The sequence below is a fragment of the Sardina pilchardus genome, chromosome 1 (assembly GCF_963854185.1).
Source record: "Sardina pilchardus chromosome 1, fSarPil1.1, whole genome shotgun sequence".
NCBI classification, from domain to species: domain Eukaryota; kingdom Metazoa; phylum Chordata; class Actinopteri; order Clupeiformes; family Clupeidae; genus Sardina; species Sardina pilchardus.
In genome coordinates this window covers 298,927-314,871 of record NC_084994.1, presented here as the reverse complement: position 1 = coordinate 314,871, position 15,945 = coordinate 298,927, and the positions used below count along the sequence as shown (strand labels likewise).

Below are 15,945 nucleotides of genomic sequence, written 5' to 3'. Positions count from 1 at the left end.
CATATAGGGAACTTCAAAAAATGAATAGATATGCTCTTCTACAAGCAACTGGTGCATCCACGGCAGGGGACAAGTTGATCAAAAAGAGAAAAATACCGGAGCAGCACAGTTTATAAGGCTTAATCTTATTGTTTGTTTGTTAGTTTATTGTAGGCTAATGCAAACATGCAGTTAACATGTACATGAAGCAGAACATTATGTCTAATGCTTTTTGAAAACGTAAGTCTTTCTTCATCATAAAACGTGTCGGACGGACATCACATTTTTGTATACATTTTTATTCATTTACATAAGTAATTAGGACAGCGTCTTTCAAAACATGACCTGAGCAAAAGATAAAGAAAATGAATGTGTCATTGTACCCAGCACTTCTGAAAATGCACTTCCGAATGCGTTTCTGTCCCCAGCACATTTCAAAACAAACTGACGTCCATGCACACACACACACACACACACACACACACACACACACACACCACAGATACCATCCGAATGAGGAGTGAAGGCTAGCCAATCAGAATCCACTTCCACGCCTTTCTCAACAGCGAGGACACGCACGCACGCACGCACGCGCACACACACACACACACACACACACACGTACCCGTGCCTCTGCCTCAGACAGTCAGCAAGGAGCAGCAGGAGGAGGAGACACACACACACACTCACACACACACAGTCAGACGAGCTCAGGGAGCAGGAAGAGGAGAAGGAACTCACTCGGCACTAGACACACACACACACACACACACACACACACACAGTCAGTCAGACGAGCTCGGGGAGTAGGAAGAGGAGGAGGAACTCATTCGGCACTAGAGGTAAAACTAACTCATCTTAAAACTTCTACCGGAACATTCTGTTCCTCAACAATGAAAGGTTCTTAGAATCCTTCGGTTCTTAGAACTCAATGGAGCCAGATGTTCTTTAGAATGTTCCGTTTCCAACATTCCCGTCGATGGTGTCCGTGTTCTGTCCAGCTGGGCTACTTGTGGAGTTCTGCTACCACGCAAGCGCATAGGACAAGAAAACTCACACACCACTGCTGTTGTGTCGTGTGTGTGTGTGTGTGTGTGTGTGTGTGTTGTGTGTAGTTCTCAATGTTGTTCCTAGAATTCACTGGTTTCAAACACACAGTAGTTCATCGTGCGGGTGTTGTCTGTAGTGTGTGTGTGGTGTGTGTGTGTGTGTGTGTGTGTGTGTGTGTGTGTGTGTGTGTGTGTGTGTGTGTGTGTGTGTGTGTGTGTGTGTGTGTAGTGTGTGATTCACATCATGCTCCTGACACACAGAGGCTAATGGGCGTGTTTTTGTCCTCACACACATTTCCTGTTTCCTCACACACACAGCAGGCAGCCTGAGAGAGAGTGAGAGAGAAAGAGAGTGAGAGAAAGAGAGTGAGTGAAAAGAGAGAGTGAGTGAGAGAAAGAGAGTGAGTGAGTGAAAAAGAGAGAGAGAGTGAGAGAAAGAGAGTGAGTGAATGAAAGTGAGTGAGTGAGTGAGTGAAAGAGTGAATGAAAGAGAGTGAGTGAGTGAAAGAGAGAGGGCTACAGTAGGTATTCAGGAGCCCTGAGAGTGAGTAGGTGAGAGAGTGAGTGAAAGAGTGAGTGAGAGAAAGATATTCAGGAGCTCTTGCCGACTTGACTTAACCCTTTAGGCGCCAGAGGTTTTTTCCAAAAACATTAAATTTTGACATATTAATTTCAAAAGGCTTTAACTTAAAAGTGATAAGAGATAGAGACTTTCTGTAAATCAGAGAAATATTAAGGATGACCCAAAGTTTATGTAGGGATTAAATGTATCCAACTAATTTGCATATTATGACGTCATAATGATGTCATATGGTGGCGGCCATCTTGATTTTTGAATTTTTATGATTTTTTTTATATTATTATTAAAAAATAATATTATTATTATTAATATTTTTTGCTGAGAGACATACACATCACCAGGACATGAAAACACAAAAAGAACAAACATTGTACCATACTGAATGGTCAGGGAAATAGTAAATCATCATAGGCTACTAATAGCGAGATGATGGGAATGATGATGATGCTGCGAATTTATGTAGCAGGCCTTTTGCCATAGAGATAATGAATCCCTGTTCATACAGGTGACACTTCTTGTAGTGTTTCATGGTGTGGTACCTCTAATTGCAGGGCACAACACAAAGGCCCACCACACACTGCCTACACCTGTATTTTGTCTGACTATAGCCTTTAGATCTGCCACTTTGAGGTTTTTTTTTTATTATTATTTTTAGTTGACAGACATTCACATCACAAGGACATGTACACACAAAAAGAACACACATTGTGCCATACTAAATGGTCAGGGAAATAGTAAATCAATAGTGTAGGCTAATAAATAATAAATGGAAAGATGATGGGAATGCACATTTCTGTAGCAGGCTTTTTATTGTAAATATAATGAGTCCCTATTCATCCAGGTGACACTTCTTGTAGTGTTTCACGGTACTTCTCAATGCAAGGCATAACATAAAATCCCACCCCACACTGCCCACCTGTTGCCTATTGTGTCTGACGACAGCCTGCAGTAAGGTCTGCCACGCGCGCCTCCCGAGTGGAGAAAATCAGCATGGCTGTTCTTTCTCATTCTCCTTGCGACTGCCTACACTGCTGCTACGTTTCCCCAAGCTATCCTATGGACACTTCGACCTCGTCTAACACATCTATTGATATTAGACAAAGGCTCCACTACATTACCGTCCTCCTCCGATTATGGAGAGGCACACGGTCACTGTCGAGGGAGCATGGCTAGCCCGATATAAAACCAAAAAAACCCCACACATTGCCCCGGCCATAAGCTTTCGTTCTCCACACAACTAACACGTAATGAGGGTCTGCTAACTGTTTCACGATATGCCTACTTCTCATTGCAAGGCATAACATAAAAAAATCAACCCACACTGCCTACCTGTTGCCTATTTTGTCTGACGGCAACCTGGATCTGCCACGCGCGCCTCCCGAGTGGAGTGGCTTTCGTTCTCATTCTCATTGCAACTATACTGCTGCTACGATGCCCCACAGTTCTCCTATGGACACTTCGACCTCCATACCGACATACCCAATAGTATTAGACAAATTTTCCATCACGTTACCTGTCCTCGCAATTATGGAGAGGCACGATGAAAACGAAAGGGCGAAATGGCTGCCGCGATAAAATGACAGTGCCCCGACCAACACGGTCGTTCTCTACACAAATAACACGTCTGATGAGGGTCTTCTAACTTCCCTATGAACACATAGACCCGTGAAATAATGTTCCTAACACTGACATTGGGCAAAGGATCCACGTGTGTGCTTGGTGTAGGACTTATCTCTCACATTGCAGCTTCAGCATTGCTAGGCGGAGACGCGTGTGAATAAACAAATCCTCGTCATCTTCTGAAGGCAGATATTTCCCTTCAGAATAACTGTCAGCGAACAGAAGACCCAACACTTCATTCCTGGTAAACTTTTTCCATGTGTTTAGACGATTATCTAATGCTAATACTCGTTTACGTTCACAATACCGCTCTGATACAATGGCTCACAAGCAAGCTAGCTCAGCTGATATTTCGCACGAGTTTAAAGTGCCCTTGCTCGAATATTTTGTATAGAAGCATGACGTAATTCTGAGTCGGGGACGTAGTATGACATGTCTGCCAACTAGTGGCAGGGAGTTTGAATGAAATTTGACACCCTGTTTGACAAAATCGGCCGTCTTAAACAGTACCGCATCTTGTCGAGTTAACTCGACCGTGGCGGTTAAAGGGTTAAAACTTGACTTGGATAAAACAAACAGTCAAATTTAATTCTGGAACCTTTTCCGATACATCGAAGGCAAGCCCACAGATAATGTAAATTATGTTTAGACTATTCAGATAAAAGGACAATTCCACATTGTCTGTTTTGAAACCATTCTTTTTTTAACCCTTAATAAATTAGTCATATTTGTGTCTTTTTTTAGATCTGTCATATTCGTGTCTTTTTTGCCATTAATGGATCTGTCATATTTGTCTTTTTTAACCCTCTCTGTCATATTAGTGTCTTTTTTTAACCCTAAATCGATCTGTCACATCTTTTCTAACTCTTAATAGATCTGTCATGTTTGTATCTTACCCTCAATAGGTCATATTCCGGTCTTTTTTAACTCTTAATAGATATTTCATATTTGTGTCTTTCTTTAACCCTTTCAGTCATATTGGTGTCTTTTTAACCCTCTCAGTCATGTTGCTGTCTTTCAGTCATATTTGTGTCTTTTTTTTTAACTCTTTCAGTCATATTGGTGTCTTTTTAATCCTTTCTGTCATATGTGTCTTTTTTAACTCTCTCAGTCATATTGATGTCTTTTTAACCCTTTCTGTCATATTGGTGTCTTTTTCAACCCATTCAGTCATATTGGTGTCTTTTTTAACCCATTCAGTGATATTGGTGTCTTTTTAAACCCTTTCAGTCATATTGGTGTCCTTTTTAACCTTTTAGACCATATGTGTCTTTTTTTTTAACTCTTTCAGTCATATTGTAGTCTTTTTTGGTGTCTTTTATAACCCTTTCAGTCATATTCATGTCTTTTTAAACCCTCTCAGTCCTATTGATGGCTTTCTTTTCTAACCCTCTCAGTCCTATTGGTGGCTTTCTTTTCTAACCCATTCAGTGATATTGGTGTCTTATTTAACCCTTTCAGTCATATTGGTGTCTTTTGTGTCTTTTTCAACCCTGTCAGTCATGTTGGTGTCTTTCTTAACCAGTTCAGTCATGTTGTAGTCTTTTTGGTGTCTTTTTGAACCCTTTCAGTCATATTGGTGTCTTTTTAACCCGTTCAGTGATATCGGTGTCTTTTTTAACCCTTTCAGTCATATTGGTGTCTTTTTAACCCATATTTGTGTCTTTTTGAACCCTTTCAGTCATATTGGTGTCTTTTTAACCCGTTCAGTGATATTGGTGTCTTTTTGAACCCTTTCAGTCATATTGGTGTCTTTTTAACCCATATTTGTGTCTTTTTGTAACCCTCTCAGTCATGTTGGTGTCTTTTTTAACCCTCTCAGTCCTGTTGTAGTCTTTTTGGTGTCTTTTTGAACCCTCTAAGTCATATTGGTGTCTTTTTAACCCGTTCAGTGATATTGGTGTCTTTTTTTTAACCCTTTCAGTCATATTGGTGTCTTTTTAACCCATATTTGTGTCTTTTTGTAACCCTCTCAGTCATGTTGGTGTCTTTTTTAACCCTCTCAGTCCTGTTGTAGTCTTTTTGGTGTCTTTTTGAACCCTCTCAGTCATATTTGTGTCTTTTTGTAACCCTCTCAGTCATATTGGTGTCTTTTTAATCCATATTTGTGTCTTTTTGTAACCCTCTCAGTCATGTTGGTGTCTTTTTTAACCCTCTCAGTCCTGTTGTAGTCTTTTTGAACCCTCTCAGTCATATTGGTGTCTCTTTGTAACCCTCTCAGTCATATTGGTGTCTTTTTTAACCCTCTCAGTCCTGTTGTAGTCTTTTTGGTGTCTTTTTGAACCCTCTCAGTCATATTTGTGTCTTTTTGTAACCCTCTCAGTCATATTGGTGTCTTTTTAATCCATATTTGTGTCTTTTTGTAACCCTCTCAGTCATGTTGGTGTCTTTTTTAACCCTCTCAGTCCTGTTGTAGTCTTTTTGGTGTCTTTTTGAACCCTCTCAGTCATATTGGTGTCTCTTTGTAACCCTCTCAGTCAAATTGGTGTCTTTTTTAACCCTCTCAGTCCTGTTGTAGTCTTTTTGGTGTCTTTTTTAATCCTCTCAGTCATATTGGTGTCTTTTTGTAACCCTCTCAGTCATATTGGTGTCTTTTTTAACCCTCTCAGTCCTGTTGTAGTCTTTTTGGTGTCTTTTTTAATCCTCTCAGTCATATTGGTGTCTTTTTGTAACCCTCTCAGTCATATTGGTGTCTTTTTAACCCTCTCAGTCCTGTTGTAGTCTTTTTTGGTGTCTTTTTGAACCCTCTCAGTCATATTGGTGTCTTTTTGTAACCCTCTCAGTCCTATTGATGGCTTTCTTTTCTAACCCTCTCAGTCCTATTGGTGGCTTTCTTTTCTAACCCATTCAGTGATATTGGTGTCTTATTTAACCCTTTCAGTCATATTGGTGTCTTTTGTGTCTTTTTCAACCCTGTCAGTCATGTTGGTGTCTTTCTTAACCAGTTCAGTCATGTTGTAGTCTTTTTGGTGTCTTTTTGAACCCTTTCAGTCATATTGGTGTCTTTTTAACCCGTTCAGTGATATCGGTGTCTTTTTTAACCCTTTCAGTCATATTGGTGTCTTTTTAACCCATATTTGTGTCTTTTTGAACCCTTTCAGTCATATTGGTGTCTTTTTAACCCGTTCAGTGATATTGGTGTCTTTTTGAACCCTTTCAGTCATATTGGTGTCTTTTTAACCCGTTCAGTGATATTGGTGTCTTTTTTAACCCTTTCAGTCATATTGGTGTCTTTTTAACCCATATTTGTGTCTTTTTGTAACCCTCTCAGTCATGTTGGTGTCTTTTTTAACCCTCTCAGTCCTGTTGTAGTCTTTTTGGTGTCTTTTTGAACCCTCTAAGTCATATTGGTGTCTTTTTAACCCGTTCAGTGATATTGGTGTCTTTTTTTAACCCTTTCAGTCATATTGGTGTCTTTTTAACCCATATTTGTGTCTTTTTGTAACCCTCTCAGTCATGTTGGTGTCTTTTTTAACCCTCTCAGTCCTGTTGTAGTCTTTTTGGTGTCTTTTTGAACCCTCTCAGTCATATTTGTGTCTTTTTGTAACCCTCTCAGTCATATTGGTGTCTTTTTAATCCATATTTGTCTTTTTGAACCCTCTCAGTCATATTGGTGTCTCTTTGTAACCCTCTCAGTCATATTGGTGTCTTTTTTAACCCTCTCAGTCCTGTTGTAGTCTTTTTGGTGTCTTTTTGAACCCTCTCAGTCATATTTGTGTCTTTTTGTAACCCTCTCAGTCATATTGGTGTCTTTTTAATCCATATTTGTGTCTTTTTGTAACCCTCTCAGTCATGTTGGTGTCTTTTTTAACCCTCTCAGTCCTGTTGTAGTCTTTTTGGTGTCTTTTTGAACCCTCTCAGTCATATTGGTGTCTCTTTGTAACCCTCTCAGTCATATTGGTGTCTTTTTTAACCCTCTCAGTCCTGTTGTAGTCTTTTTGGTGTCTTTTTTAATCCTCTCAGTCATATTGGTGTCTTTTTGTAACCCTCTCAGTCATATTGGTGTCTTTTTTAACCCTCTCAGTCCTGTTGTAGTCTTTTTGGTGTCTTTTTTAATCATCTCAGTCATATTGGTGTCTTTTTGTAACCCTCTCAGTCATATTGGTGTCTTTTTAACCCTCTCAGTCCTGTTGTAGTCTTTTTTGGTGTCTTTTTGAACCCTCTCAGTCATATTGGTGTCTTTTTGTAACCCTCTCAGTCATATTGGTGTCTTTTTAACCCATTCAGTGATATTGGTGTCTTTTTAACTCATTCAGTGATATTGGTGTCTTTTTAAACCCTTTCAGTCATATTGGTGTCCTTTTTAACCCTTTAGGTCATGTGTCTTTTTTTAACGCTTTCAGTCATATTGGTGTCTTTTTGTAACCCTCTCCGTCATGTTGGTGTCTTTTTGGTGTCTTTTTGAACCCTCTCAGTCATGTTGGTGTCTTTTTTAACCCTCTCAATCATGTTGCTCTTTTTTTTTACCCATATTTGTGTCTTTTTGTAACCCTCTCAGTCATGTTGGTGTCTTTTTTAACCCTCTCAGTCCTGTTGTAGTCTTTTTGGTGTCTTTTGTAACCCTTTCAGTCATATTGGTGTCTTTTTAACCCATATTTGTGTCTTTTTGAACCCTCTCAGTCATATTGGTGTCTTTTTAACCCGTTCAGTCATATTGGTGTCTTTTTAACCCATTCAGTGATATTGGTGTCTTTTTAACCCATATTTGTGTCTTTTTGTAACCCTCTCAGTCATGTTGGTGTCTTTTTTAACCCTCTCAGTCCTGTTGTAGTCATGTTTGTGTCTTTTTTAACCCTCTCAGTCATATTGGTGTCTTTTTAACCCATATTTGTGTCTTTTTGTAACCCTCTCAGTCATATTGGTGTCTTTTTAACCCGTTCAGTCATATTGGTGTCTTTTTAACCCATTCAGTGATATTGGTGTCTTTTTAACCCATATTTGTGTCTTTTTGTAACCCTCTCAGTCATGTTGGTGTCTTTTTTTAACCCTCTCAGTCCTGTTGTAGTCATGTTGGTGTCTTTTTTAACCCTCTCAGTCATATTGGTGTCTTTTTAACCCATATTTGTGTCTTTTTGTAACCCTCTCAGTCATATTGGTGTCTTTTTTTAACCCTCTCAGTCCTGTTGGTGTCTTTTTTAACCCTCTCAGTCCTGTTGTAGTCATGTTGGTGTCTTTTTGTAACCCTCGCAGTCCTGTTGGTGTCTTTTTTAACCCTCTCAGTCCTGTTGTAGTCATGTTGGTGTCTTTGTAACCCTCTCAGTCATATTGGTGTCTTTTTTAACCCTCTCAGTCCTGTTGGTGTCTTTTTAACCCTCTCAGTCATATTGGTGTCTTTTTTAACCCTCTCAGTCCTGTTGGTCTCTTTTTAACCCTCTCAGTCCTGTTGGTGTCTTTTTTAACCCTCTCAGTCTTTCTGTTCTAGCATGGGGAACGCGGCCCTCAAGTCTTTTTAACCCATATTTGTGTCTTTTTGTAACCCTCTCAGTCATGTTGGTGTCTTTTTGTAACCCTCTCAGTCCTGTTGTAGTCATGTTGGTGTCTTTTTAACCCTCTCAGTCATGTTGGTGTCTTTTTAACCCTTTCAGTCATATTGGTGTCTTTTTAACCCATATTTGTGTCTTTTTAAACCCTCTCAGTCATGTGTGTGTCTTTTTTAACCCTCTCAGTCATATTGGTGTCTTTTTTAACCCTCTCAGTCCTGTTGTAGTCTTTTTGGTGTCTTTTTAACCCTCTCAGTCCTGTTGGTGTCTTTTTTAACCCTCTCAGTCATATTGGTGTCTTTTTTAACCCTCTCAGTCCTGTTGTAGTCTTTTTGGTGTCTTTTTAACCCTCTCAGTCATGTTGGTGTCTTTTTTAACCCTCTCAGTCATGTTGGTGTCTTTTTAACCCTCTCAGTCCTGTTGTAGTCTTTTTGGTGCCTTTTTAACCCTCTCAGTCCTGTTGCTGTCTTTTTAACCCTCTCAGTCCTGTTGTAGTCATGTTGGTGTCTTTTTTAACCCTCTCAGTCCTGTTGTAGTCATGTTGGTGTCTTTTTTAACCCTCTCAGTCCTGTTGGTGTCTTTTTTAACCCTCTCAGTCATATTGGTGTCTTTTTTAACCCTCTCAGTCCTGTTGCTGTCTTTTTGTAACCCTCTCAGTCATGTTGGTGTCTTTTTTAACCCTCTCAGTCCTGTTGGTGTCTTTTTTAACCCTCTCAGTCATATTGGTGTCTTTTTTAACCCTCTCAGTCCTGTTGCTGTCTTTTTGTAACCCTCTCAGTCATGTTGGTGTCTTTTTTAACCCTCTCAGTCCTGTTGCTGTCTTTTTGTAACCCTCTCAGTCATATTGGTGTCTTTTTAACCCTCTCAGTCCTGTTGGTGTCTTTTTTAACCCTCTCAGTCATTTTGGTGTCTTTTTAACCCTCTCAGTCCTGTTGTAGTCATGTTGGTGTCTTTTTAACCCTCTCAGTCCTGTTGTTGGTGTTGTTGTTTTAACCCTCTCAGTCCTGTTGGTGTCTTTTTTAACCCTCTCAGTCCTGTTGTAGTCATGTTGGTGTCTTTTTAACCCTCTCAGTCATGTTTGTGTCTTTTTTAACCCTCTCAGTCCTGTTGTAGTCATGTTGGTGTCTTTTTTAACCCGCTCAGTCATGTTGTAGTCTTTTTTAACCCTCTCAGTCCTGTTGTAGTCTTTTTGGTGTCTTTTTTAACCCTCTCAGTCATGTTGGTGTCTTTTTTAACCCTCTCAGTCCTGTTGCTGTCTTTTTGTAACCCTCTCAGTCCTGTTGGTATCTTTTTTAACCCTCTCAGTCCTGTTGTAGTCATGTTGGTGTCTTTTTAACCCTCTCAGTCATGTTTGTGTCTTTTTTAACCTTCTCAGTCCTGTTGCTGTCTTTTTTTAACCCTCTCAGTCCTGTTGGTGTCTTTTTTAACCCTCTCAGTCCTGTTGTAGTCATCTTGGTGTCTTTTTAACCCTCTCAGTCATGTTTGTGTCTTTTTTAACCCTCTCAGTCCTGTTGTAGTCATGTTGGTGTCTTTTTTAACCCTCTCAGTCATGTTGTAGTCTTTTTTAACCCTCTCAGTCCTGTTGTAGTCTTTTTGGTGTCTTTTTAACCCTCTCAGTCATGTTGGTGTCTTTTTTTAACCCTCTCAGTCCTGTTGCTGTCTTTTTGTAACCCTCTCAGTCCTGTTGGTGTCTTTTTTAACCCTCTCAGTCCTGTTGTAGTCATGTTTGTGTCTTTTTAACCCTCTCAGTCATGTTTGTGTCTTTTTTAACCCTCTCAGTCCTGTTGCTGTCTTTTTTAACCCTCTCAGTCCTGTTGGTGTCTTTTTTAACCCTCTCAGTCCTGTTGTAGTCATGTTGGTGTCTTTTTAACCCTCTCAGTCATGTTTGTGTCTTTTTTAACCCTCTCAGTCCTGTTGTAGTCATGTTGGTGTCTTTTTTAACCCTCTCAGTCATGTTGTAGTCTTTTTTAACCCTCTCAGTCCTGTTGTAGTCTTTTTGGTGTCTTTTTTAACCCTCTCAGTCATGTTTGTGTCTTTTTAACCGATATTTGTGTCTTTTTAACCCTCTCAGTCCTGTTGCTGTCTTTTTAACCCTCTCAGTCCTGTTGGTGTCTTTCTGTTCTAGCATGGGGAACGCGGCCCTCAGCGTGCGCCACCCGGCCAGTCTGGAGCACGAGGTGCAGTACCTGGAGCACGGGAAGGTGGTGGAGTCGAGCGGCGGCCTGCTGCGGCTGGAGAAGAGTGGGGGGGCCGTCGTGGGGTGCGGAGGGCGTGTGGTCTTCAGGAACGCAGAGTCGGACAGCCAGTGGACGTACCGGGTGCTCCAGCAGATCTCCGCACACGCTCCCATCGGCCACGAGGTCACCGTCCTCGCGGCCGACCAGCACATCTCCGCACACGCTCCCATCGGCCACGAGATCACCGTCCTCGCGCCCGACCAGCCCCACGCAGACGCTCCCATCGGCCACGAGATCACCGTCCTCGCGCCCAACCAGCCCCACGCAGACCAGCAGATCTCCGCACACGCTCCCAATGGCCACGAGATCACCGTCCTCGCGCCCGACCAGCCCCACGCAGACCAGCAGGTGGCGGCAGAGCTCGGCATGCCGTGGCGTGAGGTGCGGGAGAGCGTGGCGCTCGTCAAGAGCACGATTGGTGATTCTAGCGCCTGCTCCGAGCTCTACTGCTACGTGGATTACAACGTGACGAACAGCGGGAGGTACGAGTGGACGAGGAACGACCTGTACCTGAAGGCCACACACACCTGGGCCGAGGGCTCGGAGATGGTCATCGACGTCTCCTTCCTCACGCACGAGGAGAAGGAGGTCGAGAAGGAGAGGCAGAAGGAGATGGCTAAAACAATGAGAAACGTTATATTTATGTTCGGAAATAACACCACTGATGTGACCAGCAAAACGTAATATTTCACACAATGAGAAACGTTATATTTATGTTTGGAAATAACACCACTGATTTGACCAGTAAAACGTGATATTTCTATCACGTAACACTTTAAAACATTAAACAACTGTAGTATTGTTAGTATTCTAGAACAACTGTAGTATTCCTAATATTCCAAAACAACTGTAGTGTTGTTAATATTCTTAGAATGACTGTAGTATTCCTAATATTCCAAAACAACTGTAGTATTGTTAATATTCTTAGAATGACTGTAGTATTGTTGACTGGTCTGAGGTCTATAGCAACCATCATCAAGGACTAACTGAGAAAGCAAGCAAGCCCAGAGCCCTCAAAGCCTAAACTATTAATAGCCTATACATTTGAATACAACGCATACGTTTTGGAGTGTAAACTTAAAAACTCACTTAAAACAGCTGATTCGAATTAGCATAACTCTTCAGCCAGCTAGAGCAGCTAATTGATGAGATCACCTGTGTTAAGTGCACAGGTAGAACCAATATATGATTGGACTTGTACTTTCTGAAGCTGGACTTTTCCACCTCTGGTCCAGCCTGCACCATGAAACATAACAAACTGTTCCAGCCAATCACTGGTCCAGCCTGCACCATGAAACAAACTGTTCCAGCCAATCACTGGTCCAGCCTGCACCATGAAACATAACAAACTGTTCCAGCCAATCACTGACGAGATGTGCATTCAGGAGAGTGTCAGTTGCATGTAAGAGGGAGAGAAAGGGGGACGAGCTAGCGCTCTGATTTGTGTAAACATCAACAGATTGCTTAGAGCACCTTTAATATTCTCTGATTTGTGAAAACATCAACAGATTGCTTAGAGCACCTTTAATATGAATATGATTTGTGTAAACATGAACAGATTGCTTAGAGCACCTTTAATATTCTCTGATTTGTGTAAACATCAACAGATTGCTTAGAGCACCTTTAATATTCTCTGATTTGTATAAACATTAACAGATTGCTTAAAGCACCTTTAATATGAATATAATTTGTGTAAACATTAACAGATTGCTTAGAGCACCTTTAATATTCTCTGATTTGTGTAAACATGAACAGATTGCTTAGAGCACCTTTAATATGAATATGATTTGTGTAAACATTAACAGATTGCTTAGAGCACCTTTAATATTCTCTGATTTGTGTAAACATCAACAGATTGCTTAGAGCACCTTTAATATGAATATGATTTGTGTAAACATACACAGATTGCTTCGAGCACCTTTAATATGAATATGATTTGTGTAAACATATACAGTACAGATTGCTTATAGAGCACCTGTAATATTCTATGGACAGCAGTCTGAAGATTAACGGTGTCTGTTGCTGAGTATTTGTGGTCTCCATGGAGACATGTAGAGGTTCAAGCATTGTTTTAAAGTTTACTGTATGATGTACCTGTTTTGCTTGCGAGAAAATAAACACATCATCCCTGATCCAGACTACCGTATGCAATTAATTAAGTAATTAAATAATCAAGTAATTCATGAATTAATATATTACACCTGCACTACTGATTAAACATCCGTAAACATCCAGAACATTAAACATCCATAAAACTCAGCAACATCCGTTAAACTATATGCATTAGCATCCATTTAAAGCAATCTATCTACCCATCAACATCAATTAAACTGTCTGTCTATCAACATTAATTAAATTGTCAATTAAATTCAACAACTTTTAAAGCAACACCATGTAAGTTTTGCTCTCGGGGTCCCCCTACAGTTGGGAAACGGCAATTTCTTCTACATGTCGTAAAATCTGTCACGGTTACACCAGAAGCAAGTTAGACATAGCGTACAGTAGCCTATAGGCTAGATTGAGGCTGCACATTAAATATTAAATTATGTGGTAGCCTACTACGATACCAGTTGTGATACATTTGTAAAACTAGGCTTTCAGCTCAGGTATGTGCACGTTCTCGGTATTGGGATGATGTTGGTTATTGTTGGTCATTAGGCCTACTTATTTTTAAAAAAAACAAAACGATTACGATATTTATGAGCAATAGCCTAATCTAGGGTGGTCATTTTTAGTGTCTTTATAACATAAAAATAAAATCGATGGTCACCAGATATTGTATTCTATGGTATTCACGTCCATAGTGTCGTATATTTGCACGCCCAAAATGTTTGGAGAGGCAGAGCTCTTATAATATGATGACAGAATCTTACACGTGATAACTTTGTTTTTCAAGATAATTGTTTGGTCAGTAGCCTTTAGGCGGTAGATTTACACGTTGAGCTATAAACTAGCACACATAACCAGCTCCCGTGCAGTTTGGTTGGCAGCATGATGACACTAGAATCTAGTGACTAGATGACAGAGCTAGGATACACGTGCTTTTGTTGATAAGCCGATTTCTGCAGGAGGAGTTCTCACGTCTTGGGCAAACTCGGACTGCCTGCGTTGCGTGTGAAATGTAGGCTATAGCTATTCCAGGTAGCCTGGCCCATAGCATGCATTTCAGCATATCATCATATGAATATAATTCCATGGGTTTTATTTTTTTCAAACGCCAAAAGATCACGTAGCTCATGTTTATAAGGCACCAACTGTCTATTCAACGCTCGCACAGAATTTGAGGAAGTGGTGGGGGAAGTGGGCCCTATATGCCGTAAAGCAGTCGAATTTTGTAGTTCTTTGGTTCGTACCGGTTCGTACCCGAACCCCAAAAGGTTGAAAAACTCCATGGTGTTGCTTTAAGCTATCCATATTCAACTGTTAAACTGTCTACTTTCACACTATCAACTTTAAAGCGACACTAAAGCACTTTTCCTGTGTCGCATGCACGCCATTTGTTTATCCAGCAAATAACGACGTCCACAGACAAGCAGTGTCTCCCACTTCACACATACTCCCACAGATTCAGCACCGGCCGCCACATATTGCGTTTATTTATTAATTTAGTATGATTAATATCAGTACTAGAGTATGATAAGCTAGCCAACTATGATACTTTGTTTACAACATTTTGAGGCTTCAACCAGACAGCTGAATTTAAGAGGTGGAGTTGTAATATGATTACAGTTTGCTGGTATGAATATCAGAAATGTCAGTATATAGAATGTATGAATAATTATACTGTATATGTGTGTGTGTTTCAAATAAAGACCAGCTTTACATTCACATTGGTCACAATATGAGCGGAGAGCGCTAAAATCTTCTTCTAATCTGAGGGAATACTGGACAAGGTAGGCAGGCCTAGGTATGTTGCATGATTTTATGAAAGTATGATGTATGACGACATCGAAGCACGTCCCATTTGTAGTTTCTTATGTCTCATTTCATCAAACTACAGGTATACCCGATCTGGTAAAGTTACATAGTGCGGTTATAGCCGATAGAGGGCCGCGAAGCGAATGCAGAGGTGCTGTTCACCCTGTTAGGAGTTGATGAATCGCTAAAATGATTTTGGAAACATTAATTTGAGATACAAAAAACTCTTTAGTGTTGCTGTAATTAAACTCTTTAGTGTTGCTATTGTTAAACTCTTTAGCGTTGCTATAGTTACACTCTTTATTGTTGCTATAATTAAACTATGCAACCACCATGGGTGCCTCTCACTTGTCTTTTATAGACACTTCCTTCCTCAATCCTCATCCCCACTGATCTAGATAAAGAATGATGGGGCGTCAACGATGGGATAGTCTATCCAGTGTTCTTTATAGATCAGTGGGAATGAGCCTGGAGGACCGAGGATCGAGAATCGAGGAGGGATGTTGAGAGGCACCCCATGTCTACCCTAGCAACACCTTAGTAACCATATCTACTGTCTGTTTTAACTACACATTTTGGCATTTCATCCACTGGTTATTCCTTGGATTCACATTTCTAGTTATTATTATTATTCACACGCACACACTACTACTATATACTGTATATAGAACCCAAAGAGATGTCTTTGTGGCCGTAGTTTTCACTCTCACCAGGAGAGGGCGCTAAATACCCAAACTACAGTACTGACTTTGGGACGCACTTGGCGTCAACAGGAACTACAGTTTTTTTCAATCGCTAACAAGCATCTGACTGGGCTGTTTCGCTATATCAACCGATACGTTGTCAGTGCAGGCGGGCTTTTATCTCTTTTCTCCCGAACTAAATTAATTAGTTCAATGTTTATGGTACAGTAGCGTCATGGCAGAGTCTTGCACACTGCACTGTTTGTAACAGTGACTTTAGCATTGCCCATGGTGGATTACTGTAAGGTCAGACCTCTTCATTGTAAAGATGAAAACTATAACACACTTAGGATCAGTGTGTGTGTGTGTGTGTGTGTGTGTGTGTGTGTGAAACTTCTA

The 15,945-nt window shown here is 40.6% G+C and overlaps 1 protein-coding gene across 1 annotated transcript; it reads left to right on the top strand.

The window, feature by feature from the left end:
- Window positions 1–737: 737 nt before the first annotated feature.
- On the top strand, window positions 738–13,077 carry LOC134080331 (uncharacterized). Its single transcript, XM_062536719.1, has 2 exons — window positions 738–821; window positions 10,834–13,077. Exon 2 carries the CDS (start codon window positions 10,835–10,837, stop codon window positions 11,627–11,629), a length of 795 nt encoding a protein of 264 aa, XP_062392703.1. The 5' UTR covers window positions 738–821; window position 10,834; the 3' UTR covers window positions 11,630–13,077.
- Window positions 13,078–15,945: the final 2,868 nt, after the last annotated feature.